Below are 20244 nucleotides of genomic sequence, written 5' to 3'. Positions count from 1 at the left end.
TAGTTTCCTCAATATTCAAGTATTTTTCATAAGTATTTTTCTTAGGGTAACTTATAAAATCACCAAGATTTTCAAATGTACAGTGCAATAGTTAATGAACTGTATTTACTTCTTTTACTTACGTCACCTTTTTAAAGGCATTTACTTAGCTTTTAATATGAAATAGCGTGTGACTTTTCAGACAAGTTTAAATGTTTGTATTCTACCTAATTTGTGTCTTGTAGAACTTGTCAAAAAATGTTATGCTATAGTATCATACCTTTTTTAAGCATATGAGTTGAATGAACAACTTGATTGATACCGTAACCAGACATCAGTATTCAGTAAATCTCTGGCTCACACAGATAGTGTCAAGTCTGTTGTTTACTCTGTGGAACTTCTGATATAAATTTAACACAGATACTATTTCACAAAATATTCTTTAGGAAGTTGTCATGGCAAATGGCTAAATCTAACAGTGGTGCTTTTTATAAAACACGCATGCTCCAAATATGATTAGAGAGTAGTAATGTTAATGCAGCAACATTTGAGATAAGGGTATCCAGAATGGCTTGCAGAAATTAACTGGATTCTACAAATAGGAAAATCTTGTTAGCTTAAATACAGCAGTTCTTCATTTGCTAGTGCTGTGGTGATACAATGTTACCATTGAGTGTTTATTCAAATCCTGAACGTTTTTAAATGAAAATGTTATGAAGCATGGCCAAAATATTGTGTAAAATGCTTAGCTGAATTAGTTCAGTCCTTCAACTAGTGCTGCTATACGATATAACTGCTTTAAATGTTTTTCCATTATATCTCTCAGATTATTCACCCTAAAACAGATGATCAAAGAAACAGACTGCAGGAGGCATGCAAGGACATTCTTCTTTTTAAGAACTTAGATCCGGTAAGACACTCTTTGTAACAAACACATTTAGCAGTGTTGCTAAGAATTAATTCTCTTGAACTTTTGAACAGAAGTTTAGAGATTTTACTTTTGTGAGCTCTTATGTATGCTTTCTTGACCATTACATAAAATCCAGAAATGCCATTTTTATAACTGATATGGCGTATATGAGAGCCTTTTGTTTACCACCAGGAATGATAGTCTTGAAGTACGTTAATATGAATGTATACATTAATATGATTGTAAGGTATTGTATTTTCCTATTTTAAATCTTCTTGCTGCACATTGATGTATATAAACTCACGAGTTAACTAGAACGTTTACGTTGTTTCTAGTAGTTTTTATCATCCAAAAGTGATTTGAGTGCTCCATTAAAACCTAAAATTGCCCCCAAAGCTTACAGTTTAGCTATAGATGTAATTGAACAAACCAGTTATGAAATAGAGGGGAAGAGAAAAGCAATAGTGAGGTGTTTACATTATTATTTCACTTGATACTGTAAAAAAATGCTACAGATCATTTTCTTCTATGCAGATAATTTCCTTCTATTGTCTATAAAAGCAATTCTAAGCTTTTAAGGAAGCTTAAATGCAGCGAATGAGTGATCTGGATCAGACAAAGGTGATAATGATACAAAAAAGCACATGGTTGTTTAAGGGAAAAGGCAAGTATATTAATCAAAACATGCATACTGAGGTTGGAATGACTCAAAGCACACCAAGTGCTTTCTCAAGAGAATTGATTTGGTACTGTCAGGTAAGGGGGCATGGGGGAAAGGGAAATAATTATGTAGAGTTTTAAGCACAAGAACAAAAAGTTCTAAATTTCATCCAAGAGGGAGCTAATGGAAAGACCAGCCTGCAGCTCTGTTCAGAAGTCAGGTGCTGTTACAGAGAACGCAGGTTAATTTGTGCTGTGAGTTTCCAGCTCCTGCTTTTGTCTGCACAAAGGCTGAGCCCTGACCCTGGATGCCTGTTCCCAGAGAGGCCGTGAGGAGCAGAGAGCCACAGACTCCCAGCTTTGCAGACTCCTGTAGTTAGAGCTTTAGGAGAGCATGAACTATCTCAATGTAGGTGCTAATATGTGTGCATTCTTGGGATGCTAGGGATCCTGACTCAGAAGATGTCTTAACTGCCTCCCTTATGCTGTTTAATGGGTAGTTAATTAGCTGTTCCACTGTACTGGTGCAAGCTAAAGTCACCCAAACATTTGCCCCTTCCACTCCTGAATTATTTTTCTGCATAACTTAAGGTATACAGAGTGATTTGTGGAAACTTGCTCTGGATGTGAAATTGCTTTATTATATATTTTCCTTATTGTTGTTGTGTCCTGGCTTCCACTTGGCTGGCCCATTGTTGCATTCGACTGCCAATGGCATATTGGCAGACCCCTCTTGATTAGTTTCTGAGCATTTCTCTCTTATGAGCCCTGTGACCCAACAGATTATTGTGTGCTCCTAGAATCTGCTTGTGATGTTAATTTTGAGCTACTGCTTTCCTGATTTGGGCTTTATACAGGTTATTGGTACTGTCTGTTTATAGTATCAATCCTCTGGATGAGATCTGCTTTCCCTTCCAGTGAGAACTAGATCTTCTGTCTAAATAGTCATCAGCCACTTGGTCTGTAGGACAGGGATCTGTTGGCTTTGTATCAGCTATATTGTAATGTGTAGATGTAGAGCATTCAATTATTCCAGTATGGGAACTGGATGTAACTCTTACAAGGAATACTGAGGGATTACTTTCCCTGTTTGTGGAGGTGTTCTCAGGATCGCACTGCTGTCTTGATCCCATATCCTCTTGATGTTTTGAACTCCTTTTTTACTTTTTGCCTCTGAATCAGTTACTTGCAGTTGCTAATAGTTCCAACAGTCTGTTCCAGGTGTTTAGCAGAAGACTTATTAGCTGAGTCCTCCCCACATGGAGCTCTGAAATCCAAAGCCTTGAAATCCACTCCTGGGATCTCCTGAGTCTTGTTTACCCCCTTTGCTCAGATTGTCCAGTCAATTAAGAACACTTCCTTCTGTTCTAAATCCTTCACAGATAGTGTTCTGTAAACTTGTGTAAGGTAATTTTCGTAAAGGAGTTTTCATTATAACAACTTTACTCATAAAAGGCATTGGAAAGCTACTGAGGTCTGAAGATAGAAAGGGTATTAAAATGTGGCCTTCTTTAGGCTGGCTTGCTCCTTCTGTGGAGTGATGATCTGTAGTCCTCAGGGGACTTCTCCCACTTCTTGTTCTGCTATGGAGTGACTCAAGAGCTCTGTCACTGTAGCTGCAGAAATTTAAATGTTCCTATCCCGCTCTTTTCCTCACCTTTGCTTCTCCGCCCTGCAGCACACGTGCACACGTGCCAGCTGCTGCAGGTTGCTCTCTGATGTATTAGCAAAAAATCTCCTTCAGCTTGGAGAGAGGTAATATCTTTAGTTGCTAAATCTAAAGTCTCTGGAAAAAAAAAATGAAGCTGTGAACTTCCACTGTTTCTTTCTTGCATTGAACTTCAGCCTCTTTTTGCTATAGTTCTGTGTATGAAAAACATTGTTTCAGAAGTCAGTGAGTTAGCCGGGAAGAGACAATGTAGAGCACTTAATGACTTTTCTCTGATGGTCTTTTAGCAAGGTGTCAAACACCATTCCTAGATAGGCCACCACTCTGAAATATACAGTATAACAACATGTCTTACAGCATGATCAGATTTGCATTCAGCACATGATGCTAAACGGAGTTCATATTTTCTTAAATCCCACCCTAGCACACTGTTTTAATTTGAAGGGAAGGATAAGGTAAGGGTATCATTAAAACAGAAGGAGAAGTTGCAGTAGTTAGGAGATGACTTACAGTGCTGCTCAGCATTTTAATTAAAGAGTCCATCTGAACAGACAAGAGCCTTCACATGAAAGTAAAAAACAGCAGAACCATTTGAATGTGAGACTAAATGAAAGAGATGAGAAAAAGATAACCCTCAGACTTCAAGACAACTTAGAACTTTCTAAACATGCTCAACACTGTATTGAGCCTGCATTTACCTGATAGCAGTGTTTGAATATCAGATAGGTAAACTTATGGAGAAGTATTTATAAGTATCAATATTTCCCATATTGGCTCTGATTGAAAATATGGCATAGTATAAAGGAACACCAGTTCTTGATACGCATGAGCAGCACTCTTATGTTTTAAAGGCCAACTCTTATCAATTCCTTAAAGTCTGTGAAGTTACTTGAATTTTCTTGAAACTTTCTTTAACTTTGTGGATTGATGAGGAAGTGACCAGTCAAATAATGTCAGTTCAGCAAGGCACTCCTGAGTTAACTCCCTTAAATAAAAAGTACTTTTAAAGAATTGATATGTTAGCATGGTGAGGTTTGGATTGGATATTAGTAAAAAATTTATTCACTTAGAGTTGTCAAGCATTGGAACAGACTGCTCAGGGAAGTGGTTGAGTCACCATCCCTGGAGGTATTTAAAATACGTGTAGATGTGGCACTTAGGGACATGGTTCAGTGGTGGAGTTGGCCAGGTTAATGGTTGGACTTGATGATCTTAAAGGTCTTTTCCAATATAAATGATTCTATGATTCTGTAATCAGTTATTGAAGATGTTCTGCCAAAGAACTGCCCAATGGAAGGTGCCTTCATCTTTGGCTGAAGAATTTTGGAAACTATTTGCAACTCTGAATGATTTATGCTCTTTCTAAGCAAACTGCTAAAAAGAATGAACCAACTTTCTTAGAGGTCTGGTTACAAAATACGAAAGGTGTTACTGAGCCAGACTGATGGGCAAGTGCATGATATTTGAGAGGCAGAATACTAATCTAGCATATAAATGTGTGGAGGAATGTTAAGGTACCTTCTCAAAGAAAATAATACTGCTTGAAAATATTGATTATACATCTAAATACAAATTAGGTTATTTAATAGTGAAGAAATAAATGCTTTTTGATTAGTTTACAAGTGGATATTACACAAGGGAGCTAAACATTTTGAATTGGATCAACAGTGCCGGTAACATTTATATCAGGGTTCTAAGGGAGTATATGTACATGTTTTTGTTCAGAAAAACAAATGTGGACAGCTGTAGACATGAGTTCTGTAATTTACTGTTCATCTCCAAGGTCCTAAATTGTTGATTAAAACTCCTTTTATTCCTATGGTTTCCCTGCCTATGTTTGCTAACTTCTTCTCTCTCTTCCCCTCCTCTCCCTCGCTCCCTCCCCCCACCTCCCCTTCCTGTTCTGGTATTCTGTCTGCTGCATTACCTTCTTAATACCATGCTGGGCATTAATTCATTGGCATTTCATATTGCTCAAAGTGAGAATAAGGTGGCCAACTTGGGCTCATTTTAGTAAAATGGTTGTAGGAGTAAACAATAAATTGGTTTATGAATTCCAAGGCAATAGAAGAATGTATTCACTTTGTATGATAGTCTTGTGGTTGTGTCTCAGAATATCATAATTTTTACAAGTCATACAAGATAGGCAAGTCTTGTTACTACTACTGTACTGAAGTGCAAGGCAGTTTCATTCCTGCTTAGATTGTACAGGATGTCTTGAATCTAAAAGGGAAATTAACTGAGACTTCCTGTCTACCAGGCAGCACTCCAGCAGCACACTCATCCTTCTTTTGTGGGATTCCCAAAGCATATATAATCCCAACATACTATGCCATACTTTTGGGATTTACTGCATCTGGATTAATGGCTGGAGTTTACCAGCTCTTGTCAAGTGGCAGATTAAGATTGTCTTATTTTTTTGTCAGAAGCCACATAATTTTAATTGTAGAAATGTAGCTGTGCCTTCTATCTCCTGAATATCTTTTCTTAAATAGTTGGGGATATTTTTCAGAAGGTACTTTTTATATTTGTCGTCATGATGACCAGTGACGATTGTGCCCTACCTTCCATTTTATCTATGGTGCCTTCATTCACTCAGAATGGGTAGCAATTTGTCAAACAACAAACGTTTTTATCAGCAGTTTAAACATTGATGCTTCTTGGAAGCCCCAGTGTTTGAATGGTGGAGTTTAGTATAGAGCACTTTGTTCTTTTTCCATTACAAAATAGCTCACAATAAATATATAAATTAAGATGGCATGTACCTGGCACAGTGTAGCAAATCACTTGGCAGTCTGGCAGTTAAAAGAGCCATTGGCATTTGGGAAGGACATGTCATGGTCTACCAGCTCCCTTGAATGAATCAGAAGCTGTCTTGCAAGGACATAAAGGTGACTGGATTTTTAATCTCTGTGAAATGTATGCTAAATAAAATGCAGTTTTAATTATACTCAATGTCCATTATCTAACTGATTTTTTTTTTTCAAGGAATTGTCTTGAGATGTAATTGCCATGTTTGGTTTTTTGACTTGAAAGAAATTGAGGCTAACATACTATTTTCAAATAATGCAACATGCATCTGGAGGACAGTACTTTATGTGATACGAAGTATACATTAGGAGAGTTATGAGTGATTATTTGCAGTTTTTCACTTGGCCTGACAAGAAGGATGGAATCAGACATTGTTCCAGGGTGTTGTCCTTGGTAAACCAGTTATCATTCCTGTCTGGGGCTTTGTTCTTCTGAATCTCATGTCATGTCTTTTGTTTGGAACTGATTATAAACATGCACACAATTTTATATATTTCAGATATGAACTGGCAATACATCAAGCTTACACACATCTTACTTATGCATAGGTATCACTACAAGCCTAGATTCATAAAGGTACCTTGTATCTGAGCTGCACTTTAGGAACAGTAAAATGTTTCCTAACTTTTAACAGAATGATTCATAAAACCTCTGCTTAGGTGCTGTGCTGTTCATAGGCACCATGATAAGTACCAGAGGCATTTTTTGACATTCAAGTTCTGCTTCTATTCTAGAGGTTCATGTGGCTACCATGTGATAAAGGGAAAGAGGGGGCAACTACTTTTTGCCACAAGTATGTAGTGTTTAGAATACTTAGCACAGGAAGACTGTCAGGGAACATCAGACTCCTAGTGAAATGCTGATGAAGAGCATTTGTGTAACTGCTGTTGAGGACAGAGAGCTTGCAGGAGCACAGCAAAGGGACAAACTAGCAGAGAATTTGCGGTTGAGGTAGTTTGTGCAGATGGGAGTTTGAAGGGGAACTGGAAACAGTGCGCAAGACAGCGTGGACTGCTAGGGTTGGTGCCATGACAGTGATGATGGGCCCCAGAGAGTGCTCCCCAGCACCAGCTTGACCAGCCAACCATGGCATATTTAGAGGTGTCAACCCAGATCCAGAGGTAGGATGTGACCATCTTCATCTCAGGCTGCTGGGAGTGGCAGGGATCTCTCCTGAAGGCTGGGGGACAGTGGTGGCTTCACCTATGGGAGATGTGCTGTGGTTAGAGTACTGAGCTGGCAGCTGAAGGAACTGCAGAAGGACGTGAGAAGGACTGTGTAGCATCAGGCAGGATAAACAGGAACTTGACAGCATCTTTCAACGGTCCACTGAAGAGACAAGAGTGGCTTTCTACAGCAGATGGAGGCACCAATCTGTTGACCAGCCTTGCTCTCAAGTGCTGCTGTGACAGGATAAAACACAATGCACACAAGCTGAAATATAAAAAAAACACCTGTTTAAGAAAAGCCTTTTTACTGTGAGGGTGGTGCAGGGCTGGAAGAGGTTGCCCTGAGAGGTTGTGGAGTTGATTTACACGTTTTGGGATTGAAGAGTTAATAATACCTCCTAACTGTATCTCACTAGTTATCAGTCATAGCCACATGCCCTTCATATTAAGTGTTTCCTTAGTCTCATATTTGGAAGGGTTTAATTACAGGGAAAATATCATTTGATTGACTAGAAATATAGATTTAGTTTGTCAGGAAATTAAGAAAGATGCCCAAAGGCAAAGTCTGACTGACTGCAGTAGATTCTTTTGAAATGTTCCATTTTTGTCACCTTTATTCAGTTCAGTAATCAGTAACAAACTAGATCAGAGAACATTCTCTGTTCCTGAGGCCCTGCAGTGCAGTATAACATAGACACATACAGCTAAACTCTCTTGCACCTTCCTCTCCTCCTAACCCCACCAAACCAAGCAACTAACCAGGGTGGTTTTACCTTGACTGGGAAGAAGCCCTGGCTCAAGCATTCTTCCAGGCCATGGCCAGGGTTTGTCAAGAGGAGTGATAGCTGGCACAGGCCAAAAGTGTGCCAGCTGGGCCAACATTTGCATCAAGAGCAAACCAGCCGAGACTACACTGTGTAAGTGCTTGAGTCAATCCCCTGGTCCTGTTGAGTTTGTACTTCATAGTTGTAGTCTCTGATTCTGACTGATCTAAATATGCGAAAGAACTTTACTTAGCACAGTTCATTTAAGTTGGTATAAAACCAGGGTAGGTATCGTCTTAGCCTAAGTAAGAAAGGGAAAAAAACCACATCATCTCTGCCTTAGGTGATATAGAGGATATATCATGCTGGCTGATGCTGATAAGGGAGCTGATGCTCCTTTGCACTCCTGCTTCCCAGCAGTTACATCCACACTTGAAAGCAAAGGTGATTGAGACAGTAATGATGGCTGTAACTATGGCATGGTTATTCATCTGTCTGCTGCTTCAGGTGCTTTAGACAACTAACTGGTATTAGGTCAGTTTTGCAGATTCTGTAGGAGTTCCTTTTAGTTTACATAGGGAGAACTGAAAAGACTACAAATCAATTTAAACATTAAAGTTTTTAAAAGGCAACCCCTGTACCAAATTTTTAGTCTCTCGAAATGGCACCCACATACTTTTCTCTTTCTCTGAAATGAACTACAACCTATTCATTGATAGTAAAATGATTCTTCTTTTTCCAAATACATACCTGTCCATACTAAAAAAGTTACTAAATAGAGACATAGTTAAATGATTCCTTGCTGGCCTAGGTAGGCTGCATGATCTCTTACTGTATTTTACAATGATCAGCTGTACTGTGAAGTAAAAATGTATTTAGCTTCCATTTTTTTAAAAGGGCTTCAATAACACAGTACTGCTGATATATTTAAAACCTTTGAGTAAGTGAAGAAATTCAACAGAATAAAGATGGAATTCATTCCACCTAATTTTATCTGTCTAAAAATTAAGTGTCTAACAGTGAGTTACAGTAGATCTCTCTATCATCAGAGGAAATAAAGGGGAATCTCTAGAGAATGGCTCTGAGTTATCTAGTATGGTTATCTCTGTCCATGGGCTGCAGAAGGACTCTAGAGGACTGGCTTAGGCTGGTCGTGTTTGGAAAGGCAAATGCCATTTTTCAGTGGCTGGAAATGTTATTAATTGAACCATTGTAAAATGTGTGGGGATCTAAATCTACAGGATTTTCCTTACTGTGATTTTCACTAGAACTTGCTTGTGTCAGTATGATATGATACACAATAAGTTTTGAAAAGTAGAGGATAATTTTGCGTTTATTGTCAAAATTTTAGGCATATTGCTGGATAAACTGAAAATAAAATTTAAATTAATAAGTTACCTTTTTAGTGTTCATATCATTAATCCACAATGAGCTGTGTTTGGATTTTTAAGATGTGAATGCTTAAGTTTTAGCAGATTTATACCAAACAAGACAAATTATGTAATTAGTGATTTGTTTTTGTTCGTAGACAGTCATAATTCAGATGATGACATTTTGTTAGTCTGTTAATTTTTCTCTCTAAACATCTGTATTCCATTCAGATTAACAAAGTAGTTTTATAGCTGTGTGTAAATTCCTACTTCCCAATGAGTCCAGCATTAATTTAACCAAAGCACTGCAGACCTTTATGGTTACATCTGTCCCACCATTGTGCAGGCATTGCATTATTTAGATTTTCAAAATACTTTACAATAATTTTGAAACTTTAAATTTTGTAAAATAGTTCTAAAGACAAAACCAAGTAAGTGTATTGTTTGCAATTAGGGATACAGTTTTTTATTTTAACTGTATAATGTTACGAGATTGTGAAGGGTGAAATTCTATCTTTGGATGCTCATGAGCAATTTATATTGCAGACAAAATCTATGTTATCATTGGAAAGGACAAGAAGGGAAGCTGGGCTCTGAGCACTGGAAGGGGAAAAATCTAACACTGAATACTAAATAAAACTGTCTTTCTGATTGATCCATGCATTTCTGTAGCATTAATATTTTCTTTCTGTGAACATGTTTATCTGCATATTGGGAGGCTGGACAGTTAGTTAATTTGAAGAGCAAAATTTTAAAAGCAGTTTGTAATTTCTTGTCTTTGTGTTTTTTTTAATAGGAACAGATGTCTCAGGTGTTAGATGCGATGTTTGAAAAGCTGGTTGAAGGAGGGGAACATGTCATTGATCAAGGGGATGATGGTGACAACTTCTACGTCATTGATAGGTGAATCGCTGTGTCTTATTATAGCCCAAAGTATTATGCAAAAGTTCACTGAGAAAAGTCTATTTCTCTACGCACTTGTATTTAACTCTTACATACGTTTTGCATGGGAGCATGAAAAAAGAACACATGTGAACCAGTGCAGCTCTGTCTGAGATACAGAGAGCAGTTTTTGAAAGGAGGCAGATTTATCATATGGAAGTATGTCCCTGTCCTCTGTATATATTGCTAGATCCCAAAGGCTGGTTTTCATGTTTGTTTGTTTGTTTGTTTTTCACATGGAAAGAGATTTAACACAAAACACACTGAGTTTTACAGCTCAATATTTGAAATCTCACTGCATTTTAATACTATGCGTAGACATTCTTGATCATATGAATATTATTAGACCTCAACTATCTAAGTCATTAGTCTTCATTTTGAGATCTGTACTGGAAGAAGCAGGTAACTAAGTAAAATCCTAGATATTGATTACCGTTGAATCCAGTGAATTAGGAAGAACATTTACTTTGGCATTCTTTAGTAGTCTGTTGGCACAGGCTCTAGCCAGGCTGTCCCAAAACACCTTTTCATTTGTACCTTTAGTTTTAGGCTAACACAGCAATTTCTGAGACTGTTTGAAAGGAATATTATGCTAGAACTCTAAAAGAAATGCAAAGGTTTTTGGTCGGTGTGTATTAGTTTAACCAGCCAGTCAAAAGAGGTGATTATCCCACTGTATTCAGCCTTGATGTGGCATCACTGTGAGTACTGTGTGCAGTTCTGGGCCCCACAGTTTACAAGGGTATGGAGGTCCTTGAAGGCATCCAGAGGTGGGCAACAAAGCTGGTGAAAGGGCGAGAAGGTATGTCCTATAAGGAGTGGTCAGGTCTTTGGGCTTGTCTAGGTTGGAGAAAGAAGGAGGCTGAGGGGTGACATTGCTCTCTACAGCTTCCTGAGCAGGGGAAGTGGAGAGGGAGGTGCTGAGCTCTTCTCTCGGGTATCGAGTGATAGGACATGTGGGAATGATTCAAAGCTGCACCAGGGGAGGTTTGGACTGGGCATTAGGAAATATTTTGTTACAGAGAGGGTGGTCAAACACTAGAACAGGCTTCCTAGAGAGGTGGTTGATGCCCCAAGCCTGTTAGTGTTTAAGAGGCATTTGGACAGCATCCTTAACAACATTCTTTTGGTCAGCTCTGAAGTGGTCAGGCAGTTGGACTAGATGATCATTGTAGGTCCCTTCCAACTGAAATATTCAATCAGAAGACTGTGGAAGTGTGTCAGGATTCTTTGCTGAAGAGTCAAATGTTTTTCAGCTTTGTGAGTTTGCAATCTCTTATCCAAAAAGCTGTGGGGACTTCACCGCATTCTGTCAGCCTTGCAGTTTTTAGGTGCAGTGGATCACCTCTAAGTCCCTTATCAATGAAATCATTGTACAGATTTTTGCATTACATTCACATGATTTATCAACATGTACCATACAAATACTCAGTGCTGAACAAAGCGATGGCTCCGCATCAATGGGAATGGCTATGTCTTGTTTTACAAGATACCAGATTTTACTATATCTCCAAAGCAAAAAAATTACTGATTTGATGATGGGGAAAAGAAATCCACAATATATTACATAAATCCATATCTTTATTTCATAATCTTAGTTTGCCTTTCATATACATTCCTTTTCTTTCCTGCATCTTCTGTATTTATTACACTATAAATTACTACTTTAAAATATTTTAAATAACTTGTATTATTATTTCAGTGATCATATCATAGCAATTTTTGCAAAGACTTTTTACATTTGTATTTAATGTGTTTAAAATGAAATTAAGAAACAGATACTAAGTTAGATCTTAATTTTTAATAAGTTGTGGTGATCAGTAGGTCACTGTACATACAGTCTTTATTGAAACTGAGTTAATGTAAAATCTAATAACCCTATCCTTCCCTTTAAAAAGGAACTACTTTTATTATTTATGGAAGTGATTGACATGTCTCTGCAAGGTGTTTAATAAGCAAATGTGTATTTCAAATACTTTCTCTTTGGAATTCATGCTATAAAAAAACATAGTGAGAGGCTGCTTAGCTAAGACCAGGACTGGATTCTACTCACTGTATTTATATATTTTATTAACAGAGGTACATATGATATTTATGTAAAATGCGATGGTGTTGGGAGATGTGTTGGAACCTATGATAACCGAGGAAGTTTTGGTGAGTTGGCCTTAATGTACAATACACCCAGAGCAGCTACAATTATAGCTACCTCTCCTGGTGCCATCTGGGGTTTGGTAAGTGAAATACTTGTTTTAAAATATTACTTGTTTTAATTATTTTATATAAATTGCACTGGTATGCTCTATCAGCATTTAAAAAATGAATTATAATTTTGGAAAGTTTAATTTTAAAAATTCTGAGAACTCTCAACACAATACTGTCTTTTTTCCAGAATCTGCAGAAGCAAACCCGAGGTTTAAGAAAACACTGAGTTTTTTAAAAATCTTTTTGTTTTATTCTATTTTAATGATAATTTCACAAATTGCAAACTTCTTGGCAATTACTTAGACACATATATAAAATGTTTTTGCACATCTTGATAGGAAATGCCTTTGGTTCCAGAGTAAAATTCAAATATAAGGTTATTTATCAGTGTTATACTATCTGGATCTTTGGCAACAGTAGTAGAATTTACCAGAAGAGTAAAACCAGGATAGCCATCTTCTTCAAGATGTACATATCAATCTAATGACTGATCCCAAGAATAACATTTTCCTGTGGAAGCAAAATGCATGTTTTTTCATCAACTTAATCCATACAACTTTTGGGATCATGACAGAGTTTAGGACACTGTAAGGATGGCTTTAAATTGGCTTGGTTTGTATTGGCCAGCAAGTCCTACCTGTAGCAGTGAAGGCTTGCAAAGCATTTTACCTCTGTCTGTCGCCAGCCCACAGTCATACGATGTTAAGAGAAGAAAACGGCATATGTGTAGTTTTTCCATGTCTGCTTCACTTGGATTGCCAAATACTAAGGAATGTCCAGTTGGCTGTTTAGGAAAGCAATGAGTCTTGTTCTGCTGAAATAGCAGAAAGTGGACTGTGACCTAGGACCCACATCCATGTATATTGGTTTTGTCTGGATAATAATATAAAAACCTCTTTGAGTACATATCAGTATGTATGGGACTTCAGGATAATGAATAAACTTTGTACATTAAATATTGAGGATTTCTTAGATATCTTCAGTTACCCACTCAGTGTTCATTGTGTAGCCAGCCTGTTTAAGGTAAACTCTCTACTCTCTATATGTAAAGTCTGTACGTATTCTCTGCCAAAGGGCAGAGGAGCTTTTCACAACGAGAATTGGATCAGGAGCTTAACTTTAGGAGCTCTTGACTGACCTCTAGAGGAATCTTTCTCAACTGACTGTATGGAGAGACTAGCCAGCCAGTTTGATGGCTACATTGAGTGACTAAAATTGGGTAATTTGAACATATTCAGACATTTCTATCTATCATGCACGTATTTTCTGTTAATAAACTATTTTTCATTTTGTGTTTACAGGACAGGGTAACGTTCCGAAGAATCATTGTAAAAAATAATGCCAAAAAGAGAAGAATGTATGAAAATTTTATTGAGTCATTGCCATTCCTTAAATCTTTAGAAGTAAGATTTCTACTGCATTATTTTAATGGCTGTATCAGAGGTACCTCATAAGATTCTGATTTTGCAGAGTTTAAATTTGGAATTCAGATTTTCTCCACAATAAAATTTTGCATACTTTTGTTTTGGAGAAAGACTATATTTTTGACATTTCTAAATTTTCAGGATAGAGAACTATTGTTAATATATTGTATTTAAAAAAAAATATATATATATATTTGCCTTTACCTTAATTATCTTAAGCTTCATTTTACTAGATATGAACTAATAAAATCAAACAATGACATAGGGAATTAAAAATATTTTAATTTAGCAGCTATATTTTTACATGCATGCTTTTCTGAAAGTAATTTTTGAAGAATTGGGATGTGTAGACTTCTTACAAAAATGAAAGCTCTATCAAAACATCTAACTGTTAAGACTATAATATAGCTTCTGGAATGCCATTCAGCAGTTCTTCCTTTTTTAAATGATTATCAAACCAGGAAAATAAAGATACTATTTCCTACTATATACTGTTCTGTGCAAAGATTAATGCAAAGAAACATGAAAGGGCTTTCTAAATGTAATATCTTAATATTAACCAAGTATTTCTTACATTTTCTTTTTTTAAATGAAGGTATCTGAGCGTTTAAAAGTGGTTGATGTGATTGGCACCAAAGTGTACAAAGATGGAGAACAAATCATTGCTCAGGTACAGTTTATTTATAGTTTTAGTTTTTCTTTTCCAATAGGTAACAATTATCATGTTGTCTATTGACAATACTTACTTTTCAACTATTTTTCTTTCTCAGGCAAAACAAAAACAGTGAATCTTGCATCTAAGAGAGGTGATTATTTTGTTTCAGAAGCTAGTTTTTCACTTACAGTACTTTGAAAAACATCCCTCTGTTGGTACGAATACAGGAGTCAACATTTTTAGTATACTTAGAAATTCAAACTATATAGAAGAATGTTTGCTTCCAATAAGGAGCACTGAAGATTTACCTCGGTTTTGTTGTTAAAATATGATAAACTTTTGAATAAGTATGCAGAAGTAAACTCTTCAGGGTAAGGCAACTGAGATTGCCTTGCCCCAGAATTGTTACTGGATATCAGATAGCCCTTGGAGGCTTTTTACACTGGAAACTCTGTGAGGGAAATAATTTCGAAGGAATATAGAGGTGGAAAAACAGGAGTAAGGATCCTAAAATCTTCCATAACACTGTTTTCCTCTGCTTTTTGTATAAGGCACAGTCAGCTATGTCTTTTCATGAAGAGGCCTTGCTGTCAGTTTTGTATAGATGTTTTGATTATGGTATGGTTTTCACTTGAAAAGTGATTTCTTTTGCAACAGGTATCAAAAAGATGAGCTTCAAGACACTGGCTGCAAATATTTTAATGTCACCATGAAACTAAAAAAGAAATTTCACATTTCCTTTACATATTTTTTTTTCTTCTACAGGGTGACTTGGCTGATTCTTTCTTCATTGTGGAATCTGGAGAAGTAAGGATTATAATGACAAGGAAGGTAAACATCTCTAAAACACAGAATTTGGGGTTTTTTTAATCTTGATGTATTCTAAGTGTTAAACAGTAATGCTACCATTGTTACTAATTTTGTTTATGCAATCCTGAGTTCGGCCAATCTCTCATTCTCTCTCTTCCCTTCTCTTTCTTTTTTAACATGATATTTCAGGGTAAACAAGATGTAGAAGAGAATGGAGCAGTTGAAATAGCTCGATGCTCAAGAGGACAATATTTTGGAGAACTTGCTCTTGTAACTAACAAACCACGAGCCGCTTCTGCATTTGCTCTTGGCACTGTCAAATGTTTAGGTATTGTTCAATAATGTTTTATCTCTAATATAAAATGATATATAATCTATCTGGTTGCTTTTATTGTGAACTCTGTCTTTCTCCAGAATATAAGATTTAATTACATTTACCCAAATAAGACTGTTAAATCATCTATTACTGTGTATTCTCATTTACATTATTTATCTGCAAAAATTATTTGCAATTAATAACTGGTTTTAAACACAAATTCTCCAATGTTCCTCTGATTGCATGGAAGTAAAAATTGTTTCAGGACAGTACCGAGAGTATTGTTGCAAACCATTTATAGCTATCGGATAAATGTCTAATGCTCTGCAGAAAGGTAAAGTATTTATTTTCTCAGTAGACTGACTCTCATTCAAGAAATAACTGTGGTAAAAATCCTGCCCCATTTTATCACCATGACTTAAGCTTTAACAAATTCTTTTGTCTTCATCAGCTGTTAATTTAATCATTCTGTCACACTGTAGTGTCAGGCAGAGGAAGAGTAAAGACCATAGGAATTGTACTTATGGACAACCCTTTACATCCATTGCTTTTCATGGTCTGATATTTAGCTCCTAAATATCTGCATCTAATTATGGGAAAACTGTAAACTGCAATGACTGATTTGGCATTCTTGAATGACAATTTGATTGCCAAGCCAGTAACCAGAAAGTTTCCCACTTACTTATAAAGGTACTATTTTTTAAAATCCTTATCTCCAAACACACAAAGATGATCAGGCAATAAAGATCAAAGATGACAGAGACGAAAGAATAAGAGGCAGTGGTGAGGAAGTGTCATTACCCCATATGGGTGAGTCACTGAGATCTCTGGCACTTCCCAAATAGCAGAGATCTTGAACTTTCCTCAGGAGCCAAGAGACTACAGGCCACCAGGTTGGAAGCTGGTTGAAGTATGAAGTTTCCCTGGCCTATTGGCTAGAACTACAGGTGATAACATTATGTGATCAGGTAAAGAAAATATTCTGGTCAGCTACACATTGACATTGCATGTGAATTACTGCCTCCAGCTTTTTGTATGTTTGCTGGAAAATAAGTATCTATTACAATTTATACTGTGGGTGGAAGCAAGTAAAAATAACAAGGAAATATGCTAAGTTAGACCCCAAATACAGCCAACAACATCAGCAAAGGATGTATTTTTTCTGAAATCTCAAGGGTCTTAAAACTGTATTCTGTGGAGGAATCCAGGCCCCTCCAGCAGCTCTTGGGTGACACAAATTTTAATATGAAAATATTTTCAAAATAAGAAATGCAGCAAATTCTAAGTTTTATTTATGAAGTTTCAAGACAGCAATGTGTTGGTTGATTTTGGCTTTAATACGGTAAGTAATCCTCTTCAGTGCAAAGTATATGCCTCAGTAGTATCTGTCCTGTTGCCGTTTAAAGTTTTACACTGGAATGTCATAAACACCAAGATTAGTGTCTACAACTGACAAGCACATTATATTCTTTCTCTTTCTCTCCCCTTTTATCTTAGTTATGGATGTGCAGGCATTTGAAAGGCTTTTGGGACCTTGTATGGAAATTCTGAAAAGAAACATTGCGAACTATGAAGAGCAGCTAGTTGCTCTGTTTGGAACAAACATGGACATTGCCGATCCCAGTGCATGAACTAAACATTGGAGCGACAAGATCTGTTACGAGAATATAGCACAGTAGTGGTTAGTCCACTGAGAAATTGTCTCTCTTCCTATAGATGCCAAGCATTTTCTGTGATTTTAAGAGCGGGTTTGGGGGTATTTTTTTGACTTATTACAGTGGAAATACTAGTAAACAAAACAGAAATTTAATAACTTGTGGGCTTGATTTTTGAAAGTGCTTAGCATTGCTGGTTGCATCTGGCATGAAGACGACCCATAGTAGCACAGCACCTTTGAAAATCAAGTCCATTAACACAGCATTTCCTTAAAGAGTAGATTTCAAAAAACCCACATGCGATGAACTTGTTAAACCAGCTTCTGTTCTTCAAAAAGGTTACAACTTTTCTGGAAAGACTGTTAGTTTGAATGTGGTATGTTGAAAGTATTAGTGCACACAAAGTGTTTATATGTATTAATACAGAAGATATACAGTAGATATTACTTTCTGACTATTACAGTTGTCATGATTTTATGTTGCATTTATCACAGATGTAGTGATTCACAGGACTAATCGTACGATAAAGCATGACAATGCATTTTGCGTGATGCTCCTGACCCAAATCTGATTTTTAACATTTTGTAATTTGTTTTAAAGTCCTCTTTGTTTAATATGTCACGTTTCAGCACGACATTGTAATATCTTATGCAATTTAGAGGACTTGTATATTTTTGCAATAAACTGCATTTTTTATCAGTTACATGTATTCTGTACAGTCTAGAGTGAGGGCAGTTGACAAATTAACCTTAATGCTTTAAAAGCAAAGGCATAGGTCATTGTCATGTTCTACCTAATCATACATAACCTGTGTTGTTTTCCTTCTCCCTTGTTTTATATTTATGCATTTTGTCTTCTCTAGTTAATTTTTTTTGTTAGATCTCACCTTTTTTATCTGTTAAATCTTTTACCTATTTCAAATGAAATGATCTCTGTATATCTCTCTTCTTGCAGTCTAATCTTAGCTATCAAAGACCAGATTCAACTACTGAAGTGATTGATATCAAAAGCCATGCTAAACTAAGCTTGTCCTTGAAAAATCCTTATCAGGAAGTGAAAAAAATATTTTTAATTTGAAAGATCAGTACTTCAAAAGCTTTGCATAAGTCTGGAAAGTATGTAATTGTTAAAGCTAACATGACCTGCTTTCAAAAACCTGCAGGTCATCATAAAATATTTTTAGTCACAATAGCATGGGATACCTTCTGAGACTGAGGAGAGAGAAGTATCATCTTAATTAGGAGCACAGGACTTATTGCCTACAAGGATCTCTGGCTCAAATTTTCAGGCACAGTCCAATTTTAATACTGCTTACTGACCTATCTGTTGATGTACATGGAAAGCTAGTGCACATAATGGCCATTGGCAGTAGTTCTGCCAAAGTGATACTACAAGAATTGTAGGAAGGCTGCTTGTGCCCTGTTTCAAACATCTGAATTATAACACCTTTCCTTCTTAGATAATGACTTTTCTAATGCCATATATTTGTGTATGTTGATGTAATTATTATCTTATAATTAGTGATATGTTCTGACAATTTATATAATCATACCTGTATATGAAATTATGATTATATAATATGATAACAATATGTAATTTATATCATACAGTATGGTATAAATTATAAGTCAGATTCCTAACAAAATATGATCTGGGCAAAATTTACAAATTTCTTTTTTTTTTTTAACCTAGAAACCTGGTATGAATAATTGCACATATGATAACTTGCCTTTGTACTTTTGATTTATGGAAAAAAGAGAAGCCTGTTATACTAGAAGGAAATATCAGGTAACCAAAATCTACACTCTTGTCATTCTGTATGCTTAATCTCTAAAAGCTACCTATAGTTTGCACTAGCTTGATGTGATTAAGAAAAAATGCTAGAAATTACCTGTATGGCAGTAAACTACAATCAAGGCCATAAATTCCAGTCACGATATTTTCAATATTGTTGGTTATATTTAAAGTTTCCTTACAATAAACAACACTTTTATATATAAAAATCTATGTTTATTGATATTTTTTTTAATTCCATTATCATAAAGTTACAAGTGACCTGTTTATACTGATTTATTAAAACATCCATAAGTCTTAACACTTTCATGTTGATTTTCATGAATGATGTTATGCGGATGCTCTGTCTACTAAGAAGACATGACATGTTGGTGTGGGAATTGTCATAGCTACATTGTATTTAATAATTTGCTTGTAGTTTATAGCTGGGAAAAATCTGTGGAGTGGCAAATTTAAGACAATTAGAGACTCTGGATTTTCTGAGTCCCAAAGTACAGTATCATGTTGCAGCATTTTTTTTGTCTCCTGGGGACTGGATGATTTCTGAATTTTCTTTGTTGGTAAATTCAGGGGGGTTTAACCAACAGTAATAAATTGTCACTTTTTAAGTTTCATCCAAATCATTATATCCTTCATCAGTCAGCATTTGGGATTTCTCCTGCATCTATTTATATGTACATTTCAAACATGCCAGCCTTCATGTCATAAAGGTGGCAAGTATTCATCCTAAGAAGGAAATCATACCAAGTCACCAATTTTTAATGACCTTCCAAAAAAGGTACACAGTTCTAATAATTTTAAACAACACTATGTCATGTTTACCTGATGAGACTACCTGTGTCCATATTCAGATTACCTGATGCTTCTGTTATTAAGTATTTATATTATCCTTGTTTGTAGTCAGGTCGCTAAAGGAACGGGACTTTGGCAGTTATTTGGCACAGACATTAGTTTGTTTCCTTCCTCTCTCCCCAACCTCACCAGCGATTTATAATTTTGCAGATGATTTAAATGATTAAGATAGATGCTTAAATTCTAAAGAGGAAAACAAATAAATAAAAATTGCTCCAGTGAGTTTGTTGAAAATACGCCCTGCTGGGTGAGGGGAGACAAG

General features: G+C 36.2%; 1 protein-coding gene across 1 annotated transcript in view; it reads left to right on the top strand.

The window, feature by feature from the left end:
- PRKAR2B (protein kinase cAMP-dependent type II regulatory subunit beta) overlaps positions 1-19339 on the top strand; it is an 87809-nt gene extending 68470 nt beyond the window's left edge. The window contains exons 4-11 of the mRNA XM_042793242.1: positions 806-889; positions 10129-10235; positions 12352-12505; positions 13778-13879; positions 14496-14570; positions 15321-15386; positions 15555-15693; positions 17179-19339. Coding sequence (XP_042649176.1) covers positions 806-889; positions 10129-10235; positions 12352-12505; positions 13778-13879; positions 14496-14570; positions 15321-15386; positions 15555-15693; positions 17179-17312 — 861 coding nt within the window. The 3' untranslated portion in view covers positions 17313-19339. The remainder of the gene's footprint in view (positions 1-805; positions 890-10128; positions 10236-12351; positions 12506-13777; positions 13880-14495; positions 14571-15320; positions 15387-15554; positions 15694-17178) is intronic.
- The last annotated feature ends 905 nt before the right edge of the window (positions 19340-20244 follow it).

Source organism: Tyto alba, unplaced genomic scaffold (genome assembly GCF_018691265.1).
Source record: "Tyto alba isolate M040663 unplaced genomic scaffold, T.alba_DEE_v4.0 Super-Scaffold_2, whole genome shotgun sequence".
In the NCBI taxonomy this organism is placed as follows: Eukaryota; Metazoa; Chordata; class Aves; order Strigiformes; family Tytonidae; genus Tyto; species Tyto alba.
This window is presented reverse-complemented; position numbering and strand designations above follow the sequence as displayed.